This window comes from Juglans regia, chromosome 14 (genome assembly GCF_001411555.2).
Source record: "Juglans regia cultivar Chandler chromosome 14, Walnut 2.0, whole genome shotgun sequence".
NCBI lineage: Eukaryota > Viridiplantae > Streptophyta > Magnoliopsida > Fagales > Juglandaceae > Juglans > Juglans regia.
In genome coordinates this window covers 5,733,538-5,750,727 of record NC_049914.1, presented here as the reverse complement: position 1 = coordinate 5,750,727, position 17,190 = coordinate 5,733,538, and the positions used below count along the sequence as shown (strand labels likewise).

The 17,190-nt window shown below is 36.2% G+C and overlaps 2 protein-coding genes and 1 non-coding gene across 3 annotated transcripts; 1 reads left to right on the top strand and 2 right to left on the bottom strand.

Annotated features, from left to right (window-relative positions):
- The first annotated feature begins 204 nt into the window (after window positions 1-204).
- Window positions 205-317, top strand: LOC118344641. The gene has a single exon (XR_004798420.1). It is a non-coding gene; the product is annotated as a small nucleolar RNA snoR100 (small nucleolar RNA).
- Window positions 318-2,003: 1,686 nt separating this feature from the next.
- Window positions 2,004-4,875, bottom strand: LOC108996947 (trans-cinnamate 4-monooxygenase-like). Its single transcript, XM_018973002.2, has 3 exons — window positions 3,957-4,875; window positions 3,656-3,789; window positions 2,004-2,815 (listed from the first exon to the last, which is right to left on the bottom strand). The coding sequence occupies exons 1-3, from the start codon at window positions 4,739-4,741 to the stop codon at window positions 2,217-2,219; spliced, it is 1,518 nt and encodes a 505-aa protein (XP_018828547.1). The 5' UTR covers window positions 4,742-4,875; the 3' UTR covers window positions 2,004-2,216.
- An 8,523-nt stretch (window positions 4,876-13,398) lies between these two features.
- Window positions 13,399-16,701, bottom strand: LOC108996955 (trans-cinnamate 4-monooxygenase-like). Its single transcript, XM_018973017.2, has 3 exons — window positions 15,593-16,701; window positions 15,200-15,327; window positions 13,399-14,237 (listed from the first exon to the last, which is right to left on the bottom strand). Exons 1-3 carry the CDS (start codon window positions 16,375-16,377, stop codon window positions 13,639-13,641), a joined length of 1,512 nt encoding a protein of 503 aa, XP_018828562.1. The 5' UTR covers window positions 16,378-16,701; the 3' UTR covers window positions 13,399-13,638.
- Between the last annotated feature and the right edge of the window lie 489 nt (window positions 16,702-17,190).

Below are 17,190 nucleotides of genomic sequence, written 5' to 3'. Positions count from 1 at the left end.
TCTTTCTGGTGACATCCATCCTCACTCAGTCTGCTTCGCAGTACCGAGGCTGTTGCGTGTTCTATATATGTTGGATTTTCTGCGTTCTTGTTTATTTATTTATTGATTTTTTTCAAATAAAAGATTTTGGAATATGAAAGGGGTTTTGAATTCTCTGTTATGGAGTATTCCGTGTACAATAAGCCGATGCTCTGGATTACAAAGCAATGAAGGAAGCATGGTAATGTGCACGGATATTGAATTATATGGATCAATATGTCTGCTCCCTCTGATGCTTTTCCGGCTTTGATTTGGGGGCCTGGTTGCGATCCACATCTGTCTACTTTTTCTTGCCTCGTCAAATATATTTTTCCTTGCCTTATTTTCATTGTTGCTTCTGGTTTGGCTCTTAACCGGAAGATTACAATTTAAAAAAACTAAGCTTTTAACAAAATTTCAATCATTTATTAACGGTGGCCCATTTGTGAGATTTGCAGAGTTAACCTGGAAATTTATTGGAGTTAGTTATGGATGAAAGGGAATTGCCTCTTTGGCACCTGGCGAGTTGGGTTCAATCGTTTCTTGCCCTAAAAATTCGATTCAAACTTGTCAATCATCCAACAAAAATTAAAACAAAAAGGAATTGCAGTGGCCAACGTTCCCTGCCTCCTTAACTCAAGGGTATTATTGGTGATTAGATCCATCTGCAATTGATTACGGGAACATGGGTGGCTTCTTCTTGTTGAACCTATTCCCATCTCTTCAAGTTCCCGTTTAACCAAACAGACACATTTGAAGTATGATTAGATATTTGTTTTTTCCAAACATTATTAAAATATAAAATATTTTTAATTTTTTTTATTTAATAATTATAATTTTTTCAAGAAAAATAGTAGTCTACCAATTTTTGTACTGTATTTTATTTTATTTTTGCTTTGTAAGAATTTGTGTTTGTTTATGTTTTAGTATTTTTTTTATTTTTAAAGTACACAAAATATTAAATAAAATAAAAAACACAATGCACTATTCGGTACAGATCTTTTCCCTTTTTTTTCAAACTAAAGCAAAAAACAATTAGACTCGTTTGGATGACATCTAAACTCAATTTATTTTATTTTATCATTATAATTTTTTTAATTTTTCATATAAAATATAATAAATAAATAATTTTTTTAAAATTATAAAATAATATTAATATTATAAAATAATATTTTATTCAATTCATCTAAAAATTACTTAACTCATCAACTTATCTAATTGTTTAAATTTTTAAATAAAAATAATATTCAAATAATTTTTAACTTTTATAATATTTTTATTTATTTATTTTTTCAAATGGCCATGAGTCACTGAGGTGCTAGTCTTCCGGTAGATACTGGATTTTTTATAATTTTCTTTACTTGAATTTGAAGAACTCGAACAAAAGGAGGTAATACATTTGATGTTGTTTTATAAATTTTTTGAATAACATTAAATGTTTTATAATGAAAAGAATAATTTTATTTGAAGACATTTATACCGCATATCATATACGGGTATTAAAATCAAATTATGTCATATAAATTGTGTATGGTGTAAAGATTTTTAAATATGATGTGTGTTGCAAAAGCTTTCAAATAATATTTTTCTTTTTTTCAATTGTTTGGATTTTTTTTATTTTTAAAAATGTGAAGTAATTTTTATTTAAGAAAACTCAAAACTTTCATAAAAAGGGGAATAACAAATTGATGTGCGATAGCCACCCCGCAGTTATACATTCAAGCAAGGGCCTTTGCCTCTGCCTCTCTCTCCCGAATCCCATGATCACTTCTGCATCTACAGACTGCTTCACTTGCAACTCCAAACTCAAGCAACTTTAACTCCATTGGCATCTCAAATGAGGTGCTAAGCTAGCATGAGGAGACAGACAGGCCGCTGTTGGAGACTTCTGCAGTGTGCATGGTGATGGCGTTTGTAGGCAATAGATAATAGATTTGGCTTCCAACATCTAAAGAAAAGAAATAAAGAATAAAAGAGAAAAAAGAAACATACAACACTCCTAATGAAAGATAGCAAATTTATTAATTGCAGATTATTGGAACCATCTGAAGTTCACATATTAACAATCCCACGTCCCACACACAATGTTTGCAAGACAATTTTCAACTTAATTCAACATTAATCAAAACCTTGTCCATCTTTCGACACTATTGCATATAGAAAAAAAAAAAAAACACAGAGAAGCCTACAATACATACTTAAAACGATCTTTCCTTTAAGACAATGGTGGAGTGCTTTAAAATGTGCAAACTGAATTGCCCACCCTTCTCGGAGGTGTCAATCTTGGACTGCCCTGGAGGAGGACAGAGCTCAAAATTCTGTGCTAAACGACCCAAAGTGATTCCAAGAATTGGCAATGCAAGAATAATTCCAGGGCAGCTTCTTCTTCCAACGCCAAAGGGAAGGAATCGGAAGTCATTGCCATTGGCCTCAACCTTGGACTCCTCTTCCAAGAACCTCTCGGGTCGAAACTCTTCTGGGTTTTTCCAGTGGGATGGGTTGTTGGCAAGCCACCATGCATTCACTAGGACTTTGCTCTCAGCAGGGATATCATAACCACCAAGCTTTGCCTCATTGAGGTTCATGTGCGGAACGAGCAGAGGAATTGCCATTCGGAGTCTAAGAACCTCTTTCACCACAGCTTGAAGGTATGGAAGCTTTTGGAGGTCGGGCTCAGTGACTTGCACACCAGGTCCAAGCACCGTATCAAGTTCTTGTTGGACTTTCTTTTGGACTTCAGGATGGTTCACAAGTTCCGCAAGCCCCCATTCAATTGACCATAATGTTGTTTCAATTGCTGCATGTTCCACGACACAAAGATTTTATATGTTAACCACTAACTAGATTATAACACTAGTACAAGCAAAAGGAAATTTTTGAGGACACAAAAGTGTTAACATATTCAATCAAATATTCTTAATTTATAAAACATTAAGGCCTGGTTTGGATAGACATTTCAGATGAGATGAAATGATATATTTTAAATAATAGTAAAAGTTTTGAGTTAAGATGAGAGGCCTTAGTTTGTAAAAAATTAATATATGTTTAGATAGTGAGATGAGATATTTTTGATTTTTTGGAACTTGAAAAAGGTGTGGGTCTCATAGTATTTATAGAGTATCCGAATTCTTGAGATTTTGTACTATTTACGCATTGTTCAGTCAGATTGTACTGTTTATTTATTGTTCACTATTAGTTTTATACTGTTTATTTAAGTGGATATTTAAAATTTAGAGATAAAATATAATATTTGGATAGGTAAATTCTGAGACCGTACAATCTAGATAGATACAGATAACATGCTTTGGACTTAATAAATAAACTATAATATGATGAGGATGGTTGGGTGAAGTAATAGCATCAAATTCAGTACTACGTGTGCAAGTTGTTCAATAATAAAGGCCCATGAAGTATGATGTCCCACCAAGAAGCTAGGACCGGTTAATTGATTGGTGGGTTCAACCAATGACACGAGTAACCTATTTTATAATAATAATAATTTTATAATTTAATGAATTACATCAATTTATGTAACCCGCTTATTTTTCTGTTTTTCCATTACTCGTTTGGCATATATTAAATTATGAGTTGCAATTATATATAGGAGCTAGTGACAGAGGAAGCTCTTGAAACTTACCAGCAACGTTAATGTTCTCAACAATGTAAAGTACGTTGTCTTCGTTGATCTCTCCTTTCTTCTGAGCGTCCACAATATGGTCCATGGCACTTTTCAAGCCTTCGTTGTCCGTGGCCTTCGTGCTCCCAAAATTCCTGCAAACAGTCAAAACAAAAAATTATAAATAAATTTAGCATTTCATTCAGCTTGTTAGTTCTGCTGATCTTATATATTTTTAATCTTCCATTGATCTCATGCCATTAATTCACTGGAATGAAAAAAGAAGAACGATTAAGATCAGTACTGAGTTAAAACTAATTACTTCCTGTCGCCGATGAAATAGTCCTTGAAGAGCTGCAACCTAGTCTCTTTGACTTCCTTACAGATCTTGAGGTAGCCTCTCAAGAAGGGTCTCAAAATGGGAATGAAGTCGCCATAGTTGTATTCAAAGCTCTGAGCTAATCTACTCCTTTCTCCGTTCAGAGTCCTGAGCTTCAAGAACAAAGGATCGTCCAAGCTCTCGAACCTCCTATGGAACATGATCCTGTACATGTTGTTGTACATCATCAGCTGCAACCGCCTCCTTATGACCATCCCAGTCTTCGACGCTTCTGGGTTATTCTTCACGTCCTCCACCACGCATGCCGCCTCTTCTTCCCAACCGGACCTGTGCTGCTGGACTACCTTGTTGGTGAAGAAAGGGACGGTCATGATCCGCCGCATCTTCCTCCAATGCTCGCCGTAAACCGTGAACACCATGTCCTGTCCCTTCCCCGTGAAGATATCGAAGACGACATTCCGGGTCCTGGACCCGAACTCCACCCCCTGCGTATGCAACACCTCTTTGGCCAGCTCCGGCGACGACACCACCACGAGGTTACGCTGGCCCATTCGGAGCAAGAAAATGTCCCCGAATTTCTTGGCCAGGTCGGAGAGGTTGCGGTGGTTCAAGTCATCACCGACTTGGAGCCAGTTGCCGAACACAGGCACCGGAATCGGTCCGGGAGGCAACTTAAACCTCTTGCCGCGAAGTTTAGAGATGGTGATAGCCACAACCGCGGTTAAGAACAAGGATAACAGGGTCTTCTCCAACAGGAGGAGATCCATTGGGCAGCGTATAAATTGAGGATAAATTAGAACGAAAGATAAGACTAATATTCAAGATCAGTAAAGTTGCGTCGGGAAGAAATAGTTGAGACGCTGAGGATTAGAGGTGGTGATAGCTGTTATTTATATGAGGATAGATAGCATCCAGCCAGTATGGAATGGATCGAACAGTTTACGACGGCATTGGGAGACGGTAGGTGGGGAAAGTGACCGCGCGCGCGCTTCTATGGGAGTGGGTGAGAATGGACTTAAATGGCGTTGGATGAAATGTCTGCTTGAATGTGTTAAAAAAAGGCAGGAGGCACTTGGCGTACGTAGTAGGTGAACCGGGAGTTGGTGGCCGAAACAAATGTCAAATAATGGGCTAATACTTCTCCTCAAATCGGGTCCGTGGGAATGATAGAATATTATTTTATTTTAAGCTAAAAGTGATCATGATCACATAGTTTAATACAACATGAACATGATGAGTTTGAATCTTTACTCTTAAATTAATTTAATTTTATTTATTTATAAGAAGTATGACCACATGATCATGTGTGGATAGGACTATTAGAAGATTATTTCAATATTGGGTTCAGGGTGTTTGGCAACCAAACCTACTATTCTCGATCGATCGTGTGACGACAGTGTTATGGGTCAGAATTATTAAAGAGTAGAATACTGAGGATGTCTTAGTGGACTGCAGTGGGTTCTCCACGCGCGCACAATTTAATTCATTTGGTCAAAAAGAAGTTGCTCGATCGGGCACTAATTAATGTCGAATTTGTGGTTAAAATTCATGATGCTAGTTATTTTACAAAGTCATGACATGTGGGCTTGATGTCATCAAATTTATGATCTTGATGAGATGATATTTCTCAAAACGCCGGTCAAAATAATCTTGATATTTATAAAAATAAAGAATAAAAAATAAAAAATCTAGATGAATACTTAGGGCTTGTTTGGGAAGTGATCAGATTATCCTTATATCTTATCTCATCTCAAAATTTTTCATAATTTCTTTTTCAAAGATCATTCAAACATAAATACTTTTTAATTTTAAATATTTAATTATTTTCATTTAATCATTATCTAATCATTACGATTTTTTCAAACTTCTAATTAAAACTCAAAAATTAATATTACTTTTTCAAATTATAAAATAAAAATTATATTATAACAATATTATAACTTTATAATTTTTTTATTTAATTTTTTTCTATCATTTATCAAAATCAAATTAAATATCTTAAACTCAAATTATTTAATTACTATTTACGAAATTTTCATCCAATCTAATTTTTTAAAAGAGTGCGACACATGATTAAATATTCACACATTAGAAAGATTTATTACATTTTTTTTTTTTTTTGAAATTATTATTAATAAATTCTCTCTCAAATAATGTGGCAATGCCCAATGGGGATTGGATCCATCTCTATTAAACTAGGTATCCTGCGCTTCCTTTTTGTTTGTCGAATGAGTTGCGGATCTATGTCATCTCGTGCATGCATATCATCCGACAAGGGAGATGGGCTTCAAATTCAATATAAGTAGTAGTTCCAAATGCAATACGCAAAAGTGGACGGTGCAAACAGAAGAATATGATCCGTGCTATGAGCGAGTGCACATGAAATTTTATAAAATATTACACATGATCGCAATAATCCAATTGGAGAAAGTGTGTATAAGTTAATTTGCACCATATACATTGTGGAACTGCCCATAGGCCGTGAATAGTATTAAGATATAAAATAAATATTAAAATATATCGTTTCTCATCAGATAAAATTTAATTTTAAGATAAGTGATTATTTTATCCTATTTAATTAAATAATTAACATGTTGGGTCCTTTCATTGAATAAGAATCTGGTCTTCCTCTAGTAGTACTCTACACTTGAGGAAAAATATTAAGATATAAAATAAATATTAAAATTTATATCTTTCTATTAGTTTAAATTTACATGCACGATTCAATTTTCATATGTATATATAAGTATATATAAAAGTAGATATACATATATATATTTTAAGGTAGATAATATTTTATTAAAAGCTATATTTAGAAGTTAGAACCATGAATTTACAGATTATAGAAGGGTGCAAAAGAAAACTTTGGAAATAGATCGAGAATCTTTTTTCAATTAAATTACTCTAGGATAATAGCTAGGTCGGGATGAGAATCACGTGAAGAGATAGTTTGTGAAGCAGTCCTAGTGATGATAGTTTACATTGGAATCCATTACAACAATGGTGTAGCTCGGAGTGTTGCTATAGGGAGGGCAACCCTGTAGTTATCTGATAAAAAGGGAAAAGAACAATTTGCCTTGAAGATACAGCTTTATACAAGTATTTTTCATAATTGAGCTAGTCTATTCTAGGTAGTCTAAATATAATAGGAAACTAATATCTCACAACTCACACTATACAATTTTATCTTTTGACTCCTTCAACACTCTCCCTCAAGTTAGAGAGTGAATGTCAATAACTCCCAACTTGCGTATCATGGTCGAGAAAGCTTCATTTTCCAATGGTTTGGTGAACACATCCGCAAGTTGATTTGCCGAAGTAACATACTTGGTCACAATTGAACCATCTTGTATCTTGTCACAAATAAAATGACAATCCATCTCTATACGTCTGGTTCTTTCATGAAAAACAGGATTGACTACTATGTGAAGAGCTGCTTTGTTGTCGCAATACAACAATGTTGGCTTTAGATGTAATATTCGCTCCTTCAATAATGAGCATAGCCAAGATAACTCACAACTGCACCTGTCATGGCTTTATATTCGACTTCTGCTGAGAAAAGAGATACTTTTTTGTCTCTTTGTTCGCCAAGAAATAAGAGAACCCAAAAAGACATAATAACCTGTGGTGAGTTTACGAGATGTTAAGCAACCTGCCCAATTAGAATCACAAAAGGCTCGCAGAGATAAATCATTCTGAGAAGGAAAAAATAAACCATGTCCTGGATTATTTTTCAAATACCGCAACACACGCAAGGCAGCTTCCATGTGTGGTTTGTGCGGCGCATACATGAATTTGCTCAACACATGTACCGAATAAGTGATATTCGGCTAGGTATTGGTCAAATAAATTAGGTGTCCAACAACCCGCCTATATTGAGATGGATCTCTAAGCAATTCACATTCATCTAAAAGTGTCATGTTTTGCTCCATGAGAAAGTTCACGGGTTTAGCACCCAAAAAATTACCATCTTTTAGAATTTCTAGAGTGTATTTCCGTTGTGAGATAGAGATACCTTTCTTTGATCGAGAGACTTCAATGCCCAGAAAGTACTTCAAATCGCCCAAATCTTTAATCCAGAAATGACTATGCAAAAATTCTTTCAGAGCAGATATGGCAGTGAGATAATTACCCGTAATAAGGATGTCATCGACATATATCAACAAAGCCGTAAATGATTTGCCTTTTCGACACGTGAACAATGAGTAGTCTGCTTTGGATTGAACAAAACCAGTTGCTTGGATATCTGAAGAGAATTTGGCAAACCATTGACAAGAGACTTGTTTTAAGCCATACAACGACTCGTTAAGGCGACACACCAGGTTCTCCCCCTGTCGTTGAAGATCAGAAGGTGGAGATATAAATTTCTTCATGGAGATTACCATGAAGAAAAACATTATGGACGTCAAGTTGGTAAAGAGACCAATTTTGGACAGCGACCAAGGCTAATAAACAACGAACAGTAATCATTTTAGCAGTAGGGGAAAATGTGTTATGATAGTCAATACCTTCCAGTTGTTTGTAGCCTTTGGCAATCAAACAAGTTTTGTAACGCTAAATAGTACCATCCGAGTGGCGCTTGACTTTGTAAACTCAACGACAATTAATAGCCTTTTTGCTGGGCGGAAGAGAAGTGAGAGACCAAGTATAGTTGGCCTCCAAATCAGCCAATTCAGATTGCATCGTTGCTTGCCAGTGGGAATGAGAAGCTGCATCGGCATAGGAGGTAGGCTCAATATCCTGACTGACAATAGCAATAAAAAAACGATGTTGTGGTGAGTAACGATGGTAAGAGAGAAAATTGCAAAGAGGATACCGATTACCTTTTTGTGGACCAGATGACGAAGGCGACAACGGGTCAGGAGACGTCACTTGGTTGCAAATATAATCATGCAAAGTCGTGGGAGGAGTATGAGGTCATTGAGGACGACGTAAGACTGGTGTAGGAGGAGAAAGAGGTGGAATAAGATGTGGATCCGAAGGTAAAACAGACGTGACTGGCTCTAGAGATGGTGTTTGTAGGATTGTGGAAATAGGCTTTGAAGGATCGGACACAACAACAGGAAGGAAATGTGCTGAATTTGGGGAGGGAGATGAGTCAGATGGAGTGGACTTATACGAAAAAAATGTTTTCATGAAAAATGACATCACAACTAGTGAACACTTTATGAGTTGCATGGTCATAAAGTTTGTAAGCTTTTTGGCCAACCGGATAAAGAAAAATACAACGTTTGACTCGAGGTGCGAATTTGTGAGAAACATGCACATTAGTAGCATAGGCAAGACACTCGAAAGCCTTAAAATGAGAATAAGAATGAATCTTGCCATAGAGTTGTTCAAAAGGAGTTTGTCGAGAAAGAAGTGCTGTGGGCAAACGATTTATGATATGCATGGCAGTGAAGACACATTTAGCCCAAAAATGCAAAGGTAGATGGACTTGAAAACGAAGGACTCTTGCGGATTCAAGAATATGTCGATGTTTGCATTCTACAACTCCATTTTGTTGAGGGGTATAGACGCAAGAATGTTGATAATTTGTGCCCTTTTGTTTAAAAAAATCTTGCATGGAAGAGAATTTTCTTCCATTGTCAGCTCGGATATTAGCTATAGAAGCATTGAACTGTGTTTGGGTAAAAGAGAAAAAATTGGCATGTAAATGTTAGGTGTCACTTTTGTGATGCATAAAGAAAACCCATGTGAATCTAGAATAGTCATCCACAATAGTTAAAAAATATTTAGTACCAGAAAGAGAGGAAATTTTGTAAGGGTCCCAAATATCACAATGAATTAATTCAAAATGTTTAACAGACGAAATGAAAGTAACAAAAATTGGAAGCCGACTCTGTTTTGAAAGTGCACAAACCTCACAAGCATCATTGGACTTGAATGGAAAATTTAACAAATTCTTGACCATAAAACCTAGTTTAGAAGAAGATAAATGCCCCAATCGGTGATGCCACAAATCAATGGAGGAGGTGACCTGAGAACAGGAGGAACGACCAGCAATGGCTGCTGCAAATTGAGTTTTGATGCTTTCTCCCATCAGCACAACCAAGTAATAAAGACCGTCTTATTGTTTACCCAAACCAATTGTCGTCTTCGTCATCAAGTCCTGCAAAACACACCACTGAGAGAAGAAGGTTACTGAACAATGGAGATCTCTCATGAATCGGCTCACAAACATTAAATTCACCTTACAAGATGGCACACCAAGCACATTTTATAAAAAAAATAACATAATTCAAAGGAAGAGTCTCAATAGATGTAATTGGAGCCTGTTCTCCACTCGGCATAATAATTGGTGACAAAATAGTGTTCTCACTACTATTGACAAGTAAATTTGGAGAAGAGGTAATATGGTTTGTTGCACCATTATCGATAATTAACTGAGGGAAGCGAGACAAATCTGAGGAAGCACTAGCAACATTAACTTTAGGATTAGTGGATTGTGATACTCCTTTACCGTTCAGAATGGACAATATCTGCTGGATTTGCAAATCAGAGAGACCATTCGCCACTGACTGCATTTCTTGCATTGTTGGACCATCCTTGACATTATTGACCGAAGACTGATGGCCATTGTTGTGCTTAGAATGAGTGCCTCCTTGTTTTGATTTGTTTGAAGCATGTTTTGGGTGTCCTGGTGGATATCCATTTAACTTCCAGCATGTCTCTCGCACATGGTGATCTCGATCACAGTAAGAGCAATGTAAGTGTTTTCAATTAGAGTTAAAGCGAGAAGAAAACCCTTGTCCATGTCGAATGGCCAAGGCTGTTGGTTCATCTCGTCTAACTGTCATGGCTGAAGTGTCCGTTGTCTCACGTGCAGCGCCTAGACTCCGTTGTTTTTCTTCCTGTATAATGGAAGAGTAAGCCTGTGCAATATCAAGGAGCGGGTTCATTAAAATGATCTGCCCTCAGATTGCATTGTAGGATTCATTGAGTCCCATGAGAAACTACATCAATCGACGTCTCTTATTACTTGCCCCACAAGTGCAAGCGGCTTCATTGTAGAATCCCAGTTCATCCCATAATTTTTTAAACTTCGTGTAGTAAGCCACAACAATCATCTAATCTTGAGTAAGACAAGCAATGTCCCTTTCAAGCTGGAAAATGCGAGGAGCATGACTTTGAGAAAAAAGATGTTGAAGGTCTTCCCATACCTCCTGGGCAGTAGTTGAAAAAATTACGTTATACGTTATATCTGGAGTAAGTGAATTGAGGATCCAAGAAAGCACCATATCGTTGCATTTTTTCCATGATGCATACTTGTCTAGTTTGGTGATGACATGAGGCATTGTGGTGGTTCCATCTATGAAACCCAACTTGGATTTGGCACTCAAAGAGATGACCATGGCTCTGCACCAGGTCGAGTAATTATTCCCATTAAGGGACTTTGAAACAATAACCATTTCGGGATGGTCGGAATGATGAAGTAAATAAGAATTGGTGACATCGTGCTTGTCTCCAATTGAAGAGTGCTCAGTTGACATGATGATGAGCAACGGAAAGACAAAAGAAAGAAAAAAAAAGAGAGCTACGGGAACGTTTCCTGCTCTGATACCATGACAAAAAGGAAAAAGAACAATTTGCCTTGAATTGATTTTTATTGAATTAGAAGATACAATTTTATACAAGTATTTTCCTATAATTGTGCTAGTCTATTCTAGGTAATCTAAATATAATAGGAAACTAATATCTCACAGCTCATACTATACAATTTTATCTTTTGACTCTCTTAACATCATCTAATTGAGGCAATGGATGGTGCTTCTCATAGTAGACTTATGTATTCCGGCCGGTCTTTTCCTCGATTTGATCTGGAATCAAGAAATTCGGTTTCATCCAGGTGGATATCAGCTCAAATTTTATCTAGTGGGTATCCAATTTTCATACACATCTCTATCTGGATTCAGGTACGACTATATCATACGAGATTCGGGTATAGCTAAGTACCCAAGTCCGCATCTGAGTTTACACCCTTACACATGAGGAATATAAAATTCGGCTTGATTGAGGTTTCATGTGAGATCATTGCGTGCCCGTGATGGTGCATGAGATCATACACGCATTTGAAGAATTGATGGCAAGCAATGCATGAAGAGGTGGCAAACAAGGGTGTAGAACACCATTATATGCATGCAGTACTAGAGCCAGTGGCGGACCCATGTAGAGGATCCTGGGGCCAATGACCCCCCGAAAACTTTAAAAAAATAATAAATACTAGTTTTTTAATAGTTTAATAGGAATGATATATATATATATATATATATATTAATCTCATCATGCATGTCATGTGATGACTCCTCTATAAAATTATCTTGATCCCGTGAGCTAGTTGTCTATAAGTCCAATTTTAAAAAAGTTTAGCAAAATAAAATAAATAAAACCTATCTCACACAAAATAAAAAAGAATAAAATAAAATTATTCATCATGCTTTTCCAACCACTGAGGATAAAAATAAGAATTCGGATGGGTTTTGTCTTTGTTTGGAACTTGGTGGGGACAACCAACAAAAAACGTATAATGCTACATAGACAAAGGTGGGACAACCTACAAGCTGCTTACAAGGTTTCGCTTTTTCTTTTGTTTTCCTTCTTTCATATATTGATGCAGCGATGCTTCATGCTTGTTTAGTTTTTTCTGACATTTGTTTTAGGCTATGTACTTTTAAAAAGAAAACATACATCATTTGACATGTAAAAAGATATTCATCTCTAGTATTTTTGGAATATTTATGTAAACAATTTTATTTATGAAGTTAAGTCCTAATAATTTAGTTGTTTATACTCAAAGAGAAATCGTTAAGAATTTTAATTTAGATTCAATATTTGATAATTTTTTTTTAAAAGAGCGGAATTTATAATTTTAGACATTCTGTATTTTTATTTTTTTTAATTTGATATATTTGTACGAGTGTCATTTATTTTAAATATATATTGTTATTTTATATGATATACTTTTTGTAATAGTATTAAATGTTTTTTATTTCTATTTTATATTTTACTATCATATCTTTCTATGCAGCAAGAAAAAATAGAAATAGAACAAAAAACAAAAAATCTTGTTATATTTTTAATAGATTTGCTTTGCCTCCAAAACAAATTCCTGATTTTGCATATTACAAGTAATAGTTTTACTCCCCGATTATACAGTAGAAGTTTTCTCGCATAGAATGTGCCGTGGTTAAACACAGGTATTACCCACGAGTTATAGTTATTTTGTATAATAACATTTTTTGTGGCGAAGTATACGCCACGAGCTGATTCCCATGGACAGATTTAGTGGGTAAAAGGTTTTTCCCACGAAAAACCGGTCTTTTGCCAAGAATTTCCTCCGTAGATAAACACAGTAATCTTTGTAGTGGCAATTGGGCAGATCGAGCACATGATCATTCTTATCTTATTGTTGGAACAATCATAGTGAAAGAGAATACGGACTTATTGCAGATTATTGAAACGATTTCAAGTTCACAGATTTACACTGCCATGTCCCATACATGAAAATACTGTCCACGAGACAATTTTCAACTTAATCAAACATAATACTGTCCACAAGACAATTTTCAACTTAATCAAACATTCAAAACCCTAACCATCTTTCAATGGTCTTTTATCGGCAATGACATCAAAAGACACAAGGAGAGGCGGCCTACAACACTGATCAAAACGATCTTGGCTTTAAAACAACAGTGGAATGGTTCAATATGAACAAGCTGAATTGCCCACCCTTTTCTGTGGTGTCAATCTTGGACTGTCCTGGAGGAGGACAGAGCTCAAAATTCTGTGCCAAACGCCCCAAAGTGATTGCAAGAACTGGTAATGCAAGAATAATTCCAGGGCAACTTCTTCTTCCAACACCAAAGGGAAGGTACCTGAAGTCATTACCATTGGCCTCAACCTTGGACTCTTCTTCTAAGAACCTCTCCGGTCGAAATTCTTCTGGATTTTTCCAGTGCGCTGGGTTGTTGGCACACCACCAGGCATTCACAAGGACTTTGCTCTCGGCAGGGATATCATAACCACCGAGCTTTGCATGATTGAGGTTCATGTGGGGAACAAGTAGAGGAATTGCCATTCGAAGCCTAAGAACCTCTTTGACCACAGCCTGAAGGTAGGGGAGCTTCTGGAGGTCAGGCTCAGTGACTTGCACACCAGGTCCAAGGACCGTATCAAGCTCGTGTTGGAGCTTCTTCTGAACTCTAGGGTGGTTCACTAGCTCTGCAAGCCCCCACTCAGTGGACCATAGTGTTGTTCCAATTGCTGTTTCACAACACAAGATTTCATATATAAATATATATATATATATATATATATTTACAAAATTGTACAATATTGTGGTCATGATCAATACATCATGTGATCATGCTAACTGAGATTTAGAAAAAAAAAAAAGAAAGAAAGAAGTTACAAATAAATGTAGCAAATTGGTGAGATACGTCAAATTTACTTCATAACAATATATATATATATATATAGTAATAAAAAAAAAACTATATATCAGGCCAATTTAACGTGATTTGTTTGATAATTATTCTTTTATAATTTTCTTTATGATAGGCCAAACATGGCTAAAAGTAAAATAAAAGGTAAATCTCCGAAATCATGAATGAGAGAAAAATAAAAAACAAAAAACAGTTATTGAGCTTCCTAGAACATTTAAATAAACCTGCATCCATGTGGATGGTTAGGTGCAATATTAATTCTATCGTGTATAGGTGTGCAAAAAGGTCATCAATACATGCATGTTAATCATGGATTTAAGCTAAGAATTAATAATTAAAGTCACAATCACTATTGGGGTGGGTGTGTGTGTGTGTTTTTTTAGTGATCTTAAGACGAAAATGCTCTCGCGTTTGGCATTAATATTACAAAAAATCTACTCAACCTCTTACTATTCACACAACCTTCACACTCCACATTATTTTTAATTTTTATTATTTTTTTCTTTTATTAAATATTTATTATATGAATAATGAATAAAAAATTTAAAATAATTTAAAAAGAATAAACTCAAAAAAAAATTTAAAAAAAATATTAAAAATTTAAAAAATTTAAAAAAATGTGGAGTGTGGAGTGTGGTGGAGGTTGTGTAGCAAATCTCTTAATATTATTACCAGATCAAGACAACATGGCCTGGCAAATCATGTAGATGGTAAATCGATTAGTACTTATGATCGGAGTTAGCTAGCTAGGGACAGAACAAGCAGGATCATGAAACTCACCAGCAACGTTAATGTTCTCGACAATGTAAAGTACGTTATTTTCGCTGATCTCTCCTTTCTTCTCAGCCTCGAGAATATGGTCCATGGCGCATTTGAAGCCTTCCGCCTTTGTACTCCCAAGCTTCTTTCTGCAAACAGTTGAAACATTAGTCACTATATATTTCCTTTACGCATTACTTTCTCTTGATTATATATAATTCGTAGTTCTTCATTGACATGTTGTCTGTGTTAAATCCATTTTTTAATAAAAAGAATATAATATTGTAACGTATTATATCTGCTATATCTAAACTTGTCTTTGTAAGATTATTTTTTAGACTAAATATTTGTAGTGTGTATATATATATATATATATATATATATGTATGTATATATAAAAGATTAATAACTTACACCCTCTCATCGATGAAATAGTCCTTGAAGAGCTGCAACCTCCTGTTCTTGACATCCTCACAGATCTTGAGGTAGCCTCTCAAGAAAGGTCTCAAAATGGGAATGAAGTCGCCATAGTTATACTCAAAGCTCTGAGCTAATCTACTCCTCTCTCCGTTCAAAGCCCTGAGCTTCACGAACAAAGGGTCGTCCAAGCTCTCGAACCTCCTATTGAACATTATCCTGTACATGTTATTGTACATCATCAGCTCCAACCGCTTCCTTAGGACGATCCCAGTCGTCGACGCTTCTGGGGTATTCTTCACCTCCTCCACCACGAGCGACACCTCTTCTTCCCACGCGGCCCTTTGCTGCTGGACCACCTTGTTGGTGAAGAAAGGGACGGTCATGATCCGCCTCATCTTCCTCCAATGCTCACCGTAAAGCGTGAACACCATGTCCTGTCCCTGCCCCGTGAAGATATCGAACACAACGTTCCGGGTCCTGGACCCGAACTCTACTCCCTGCGTTTGCAACACCTCTTTGGCCAGCTCCGGCGACGACACCACCACGAGGTTACGCTGGCCCATTCGGAGCAAGAATATGTCTCCGAATTTCTTGGCCAGGTCCGTGAGGTTGCGGTGGTTCAAGTCATCGCCGACTTGGAGCCAGTTTCCAAACACCGGCACCGGTATAGGTCCCGGAGGCAGCTTAAACCGTTTGCCGCGGAGTTTAGAGATGGCGATAGCCGCAACCACGGCTAAGAACAAGGATAACAGAACCTTCTCCACCAGGAGGAGATCCATATTGGTAGCGTTCGTATTGAATTAAGAAGATATATAGCAGGAAATTAAAGATGGAAAGATGAGATCAGAGTAGTAGGGAAAATGGTTTGGTCTTGGAAATGGTTGAGAGACGCTGAGGTTGAGAGGAAGTGATGGCAGTGATTTATAAGCACGCACTACGCAGCAGCTGTACTTGCACTTGCATGGTACATGAAATATTTTAATGGGGAAACGTACGTACGTAATTAGGTAATTAGCAGGGACCGGAGATCAAGTAGTAGTACTAGTGAAGGATATGCTAGCTCATCATGAGTGAGTGAGGACAGACTTTTAACGGCGTCAGATGAAAGGTTGATGAGGAACGATGAACTTAATAGCTGATCTTGCTAATTGCACGGTATAGGCGGCCAAATCGTCTTCGACGTTAAAGAACGAACCAATTTTTTAAAAAAAAGAAAGAAAAAAAATGGTTTGAATGGCAGTTGAAAACATCGCATGTGATAGCCAGCACATTGAGTTATATGAAAACCTAATTGATTAGTTTGAGTAATTAGTTATTGCTGATACTTCGGATCTTAGTGTTCATGTCTTAATACTTGTGAAAGTGAAAGGTGGGTGAATTACTAGTTTTGGGCAAGGCAAAATAATACAAGAAATATTACGGCCACAAAATTTTTTATAAAAATAAATTTACAAACTGATAAGATTTCACATGATACGTTAAATTTATTTTATAAAAAAAATAATATTTTTATAATCTGACGTATAATATCAAATCAAATCAGTTTATAAATTTATTTTTATGAGATTTATTTGTAATTAAAGTGTTTCTCA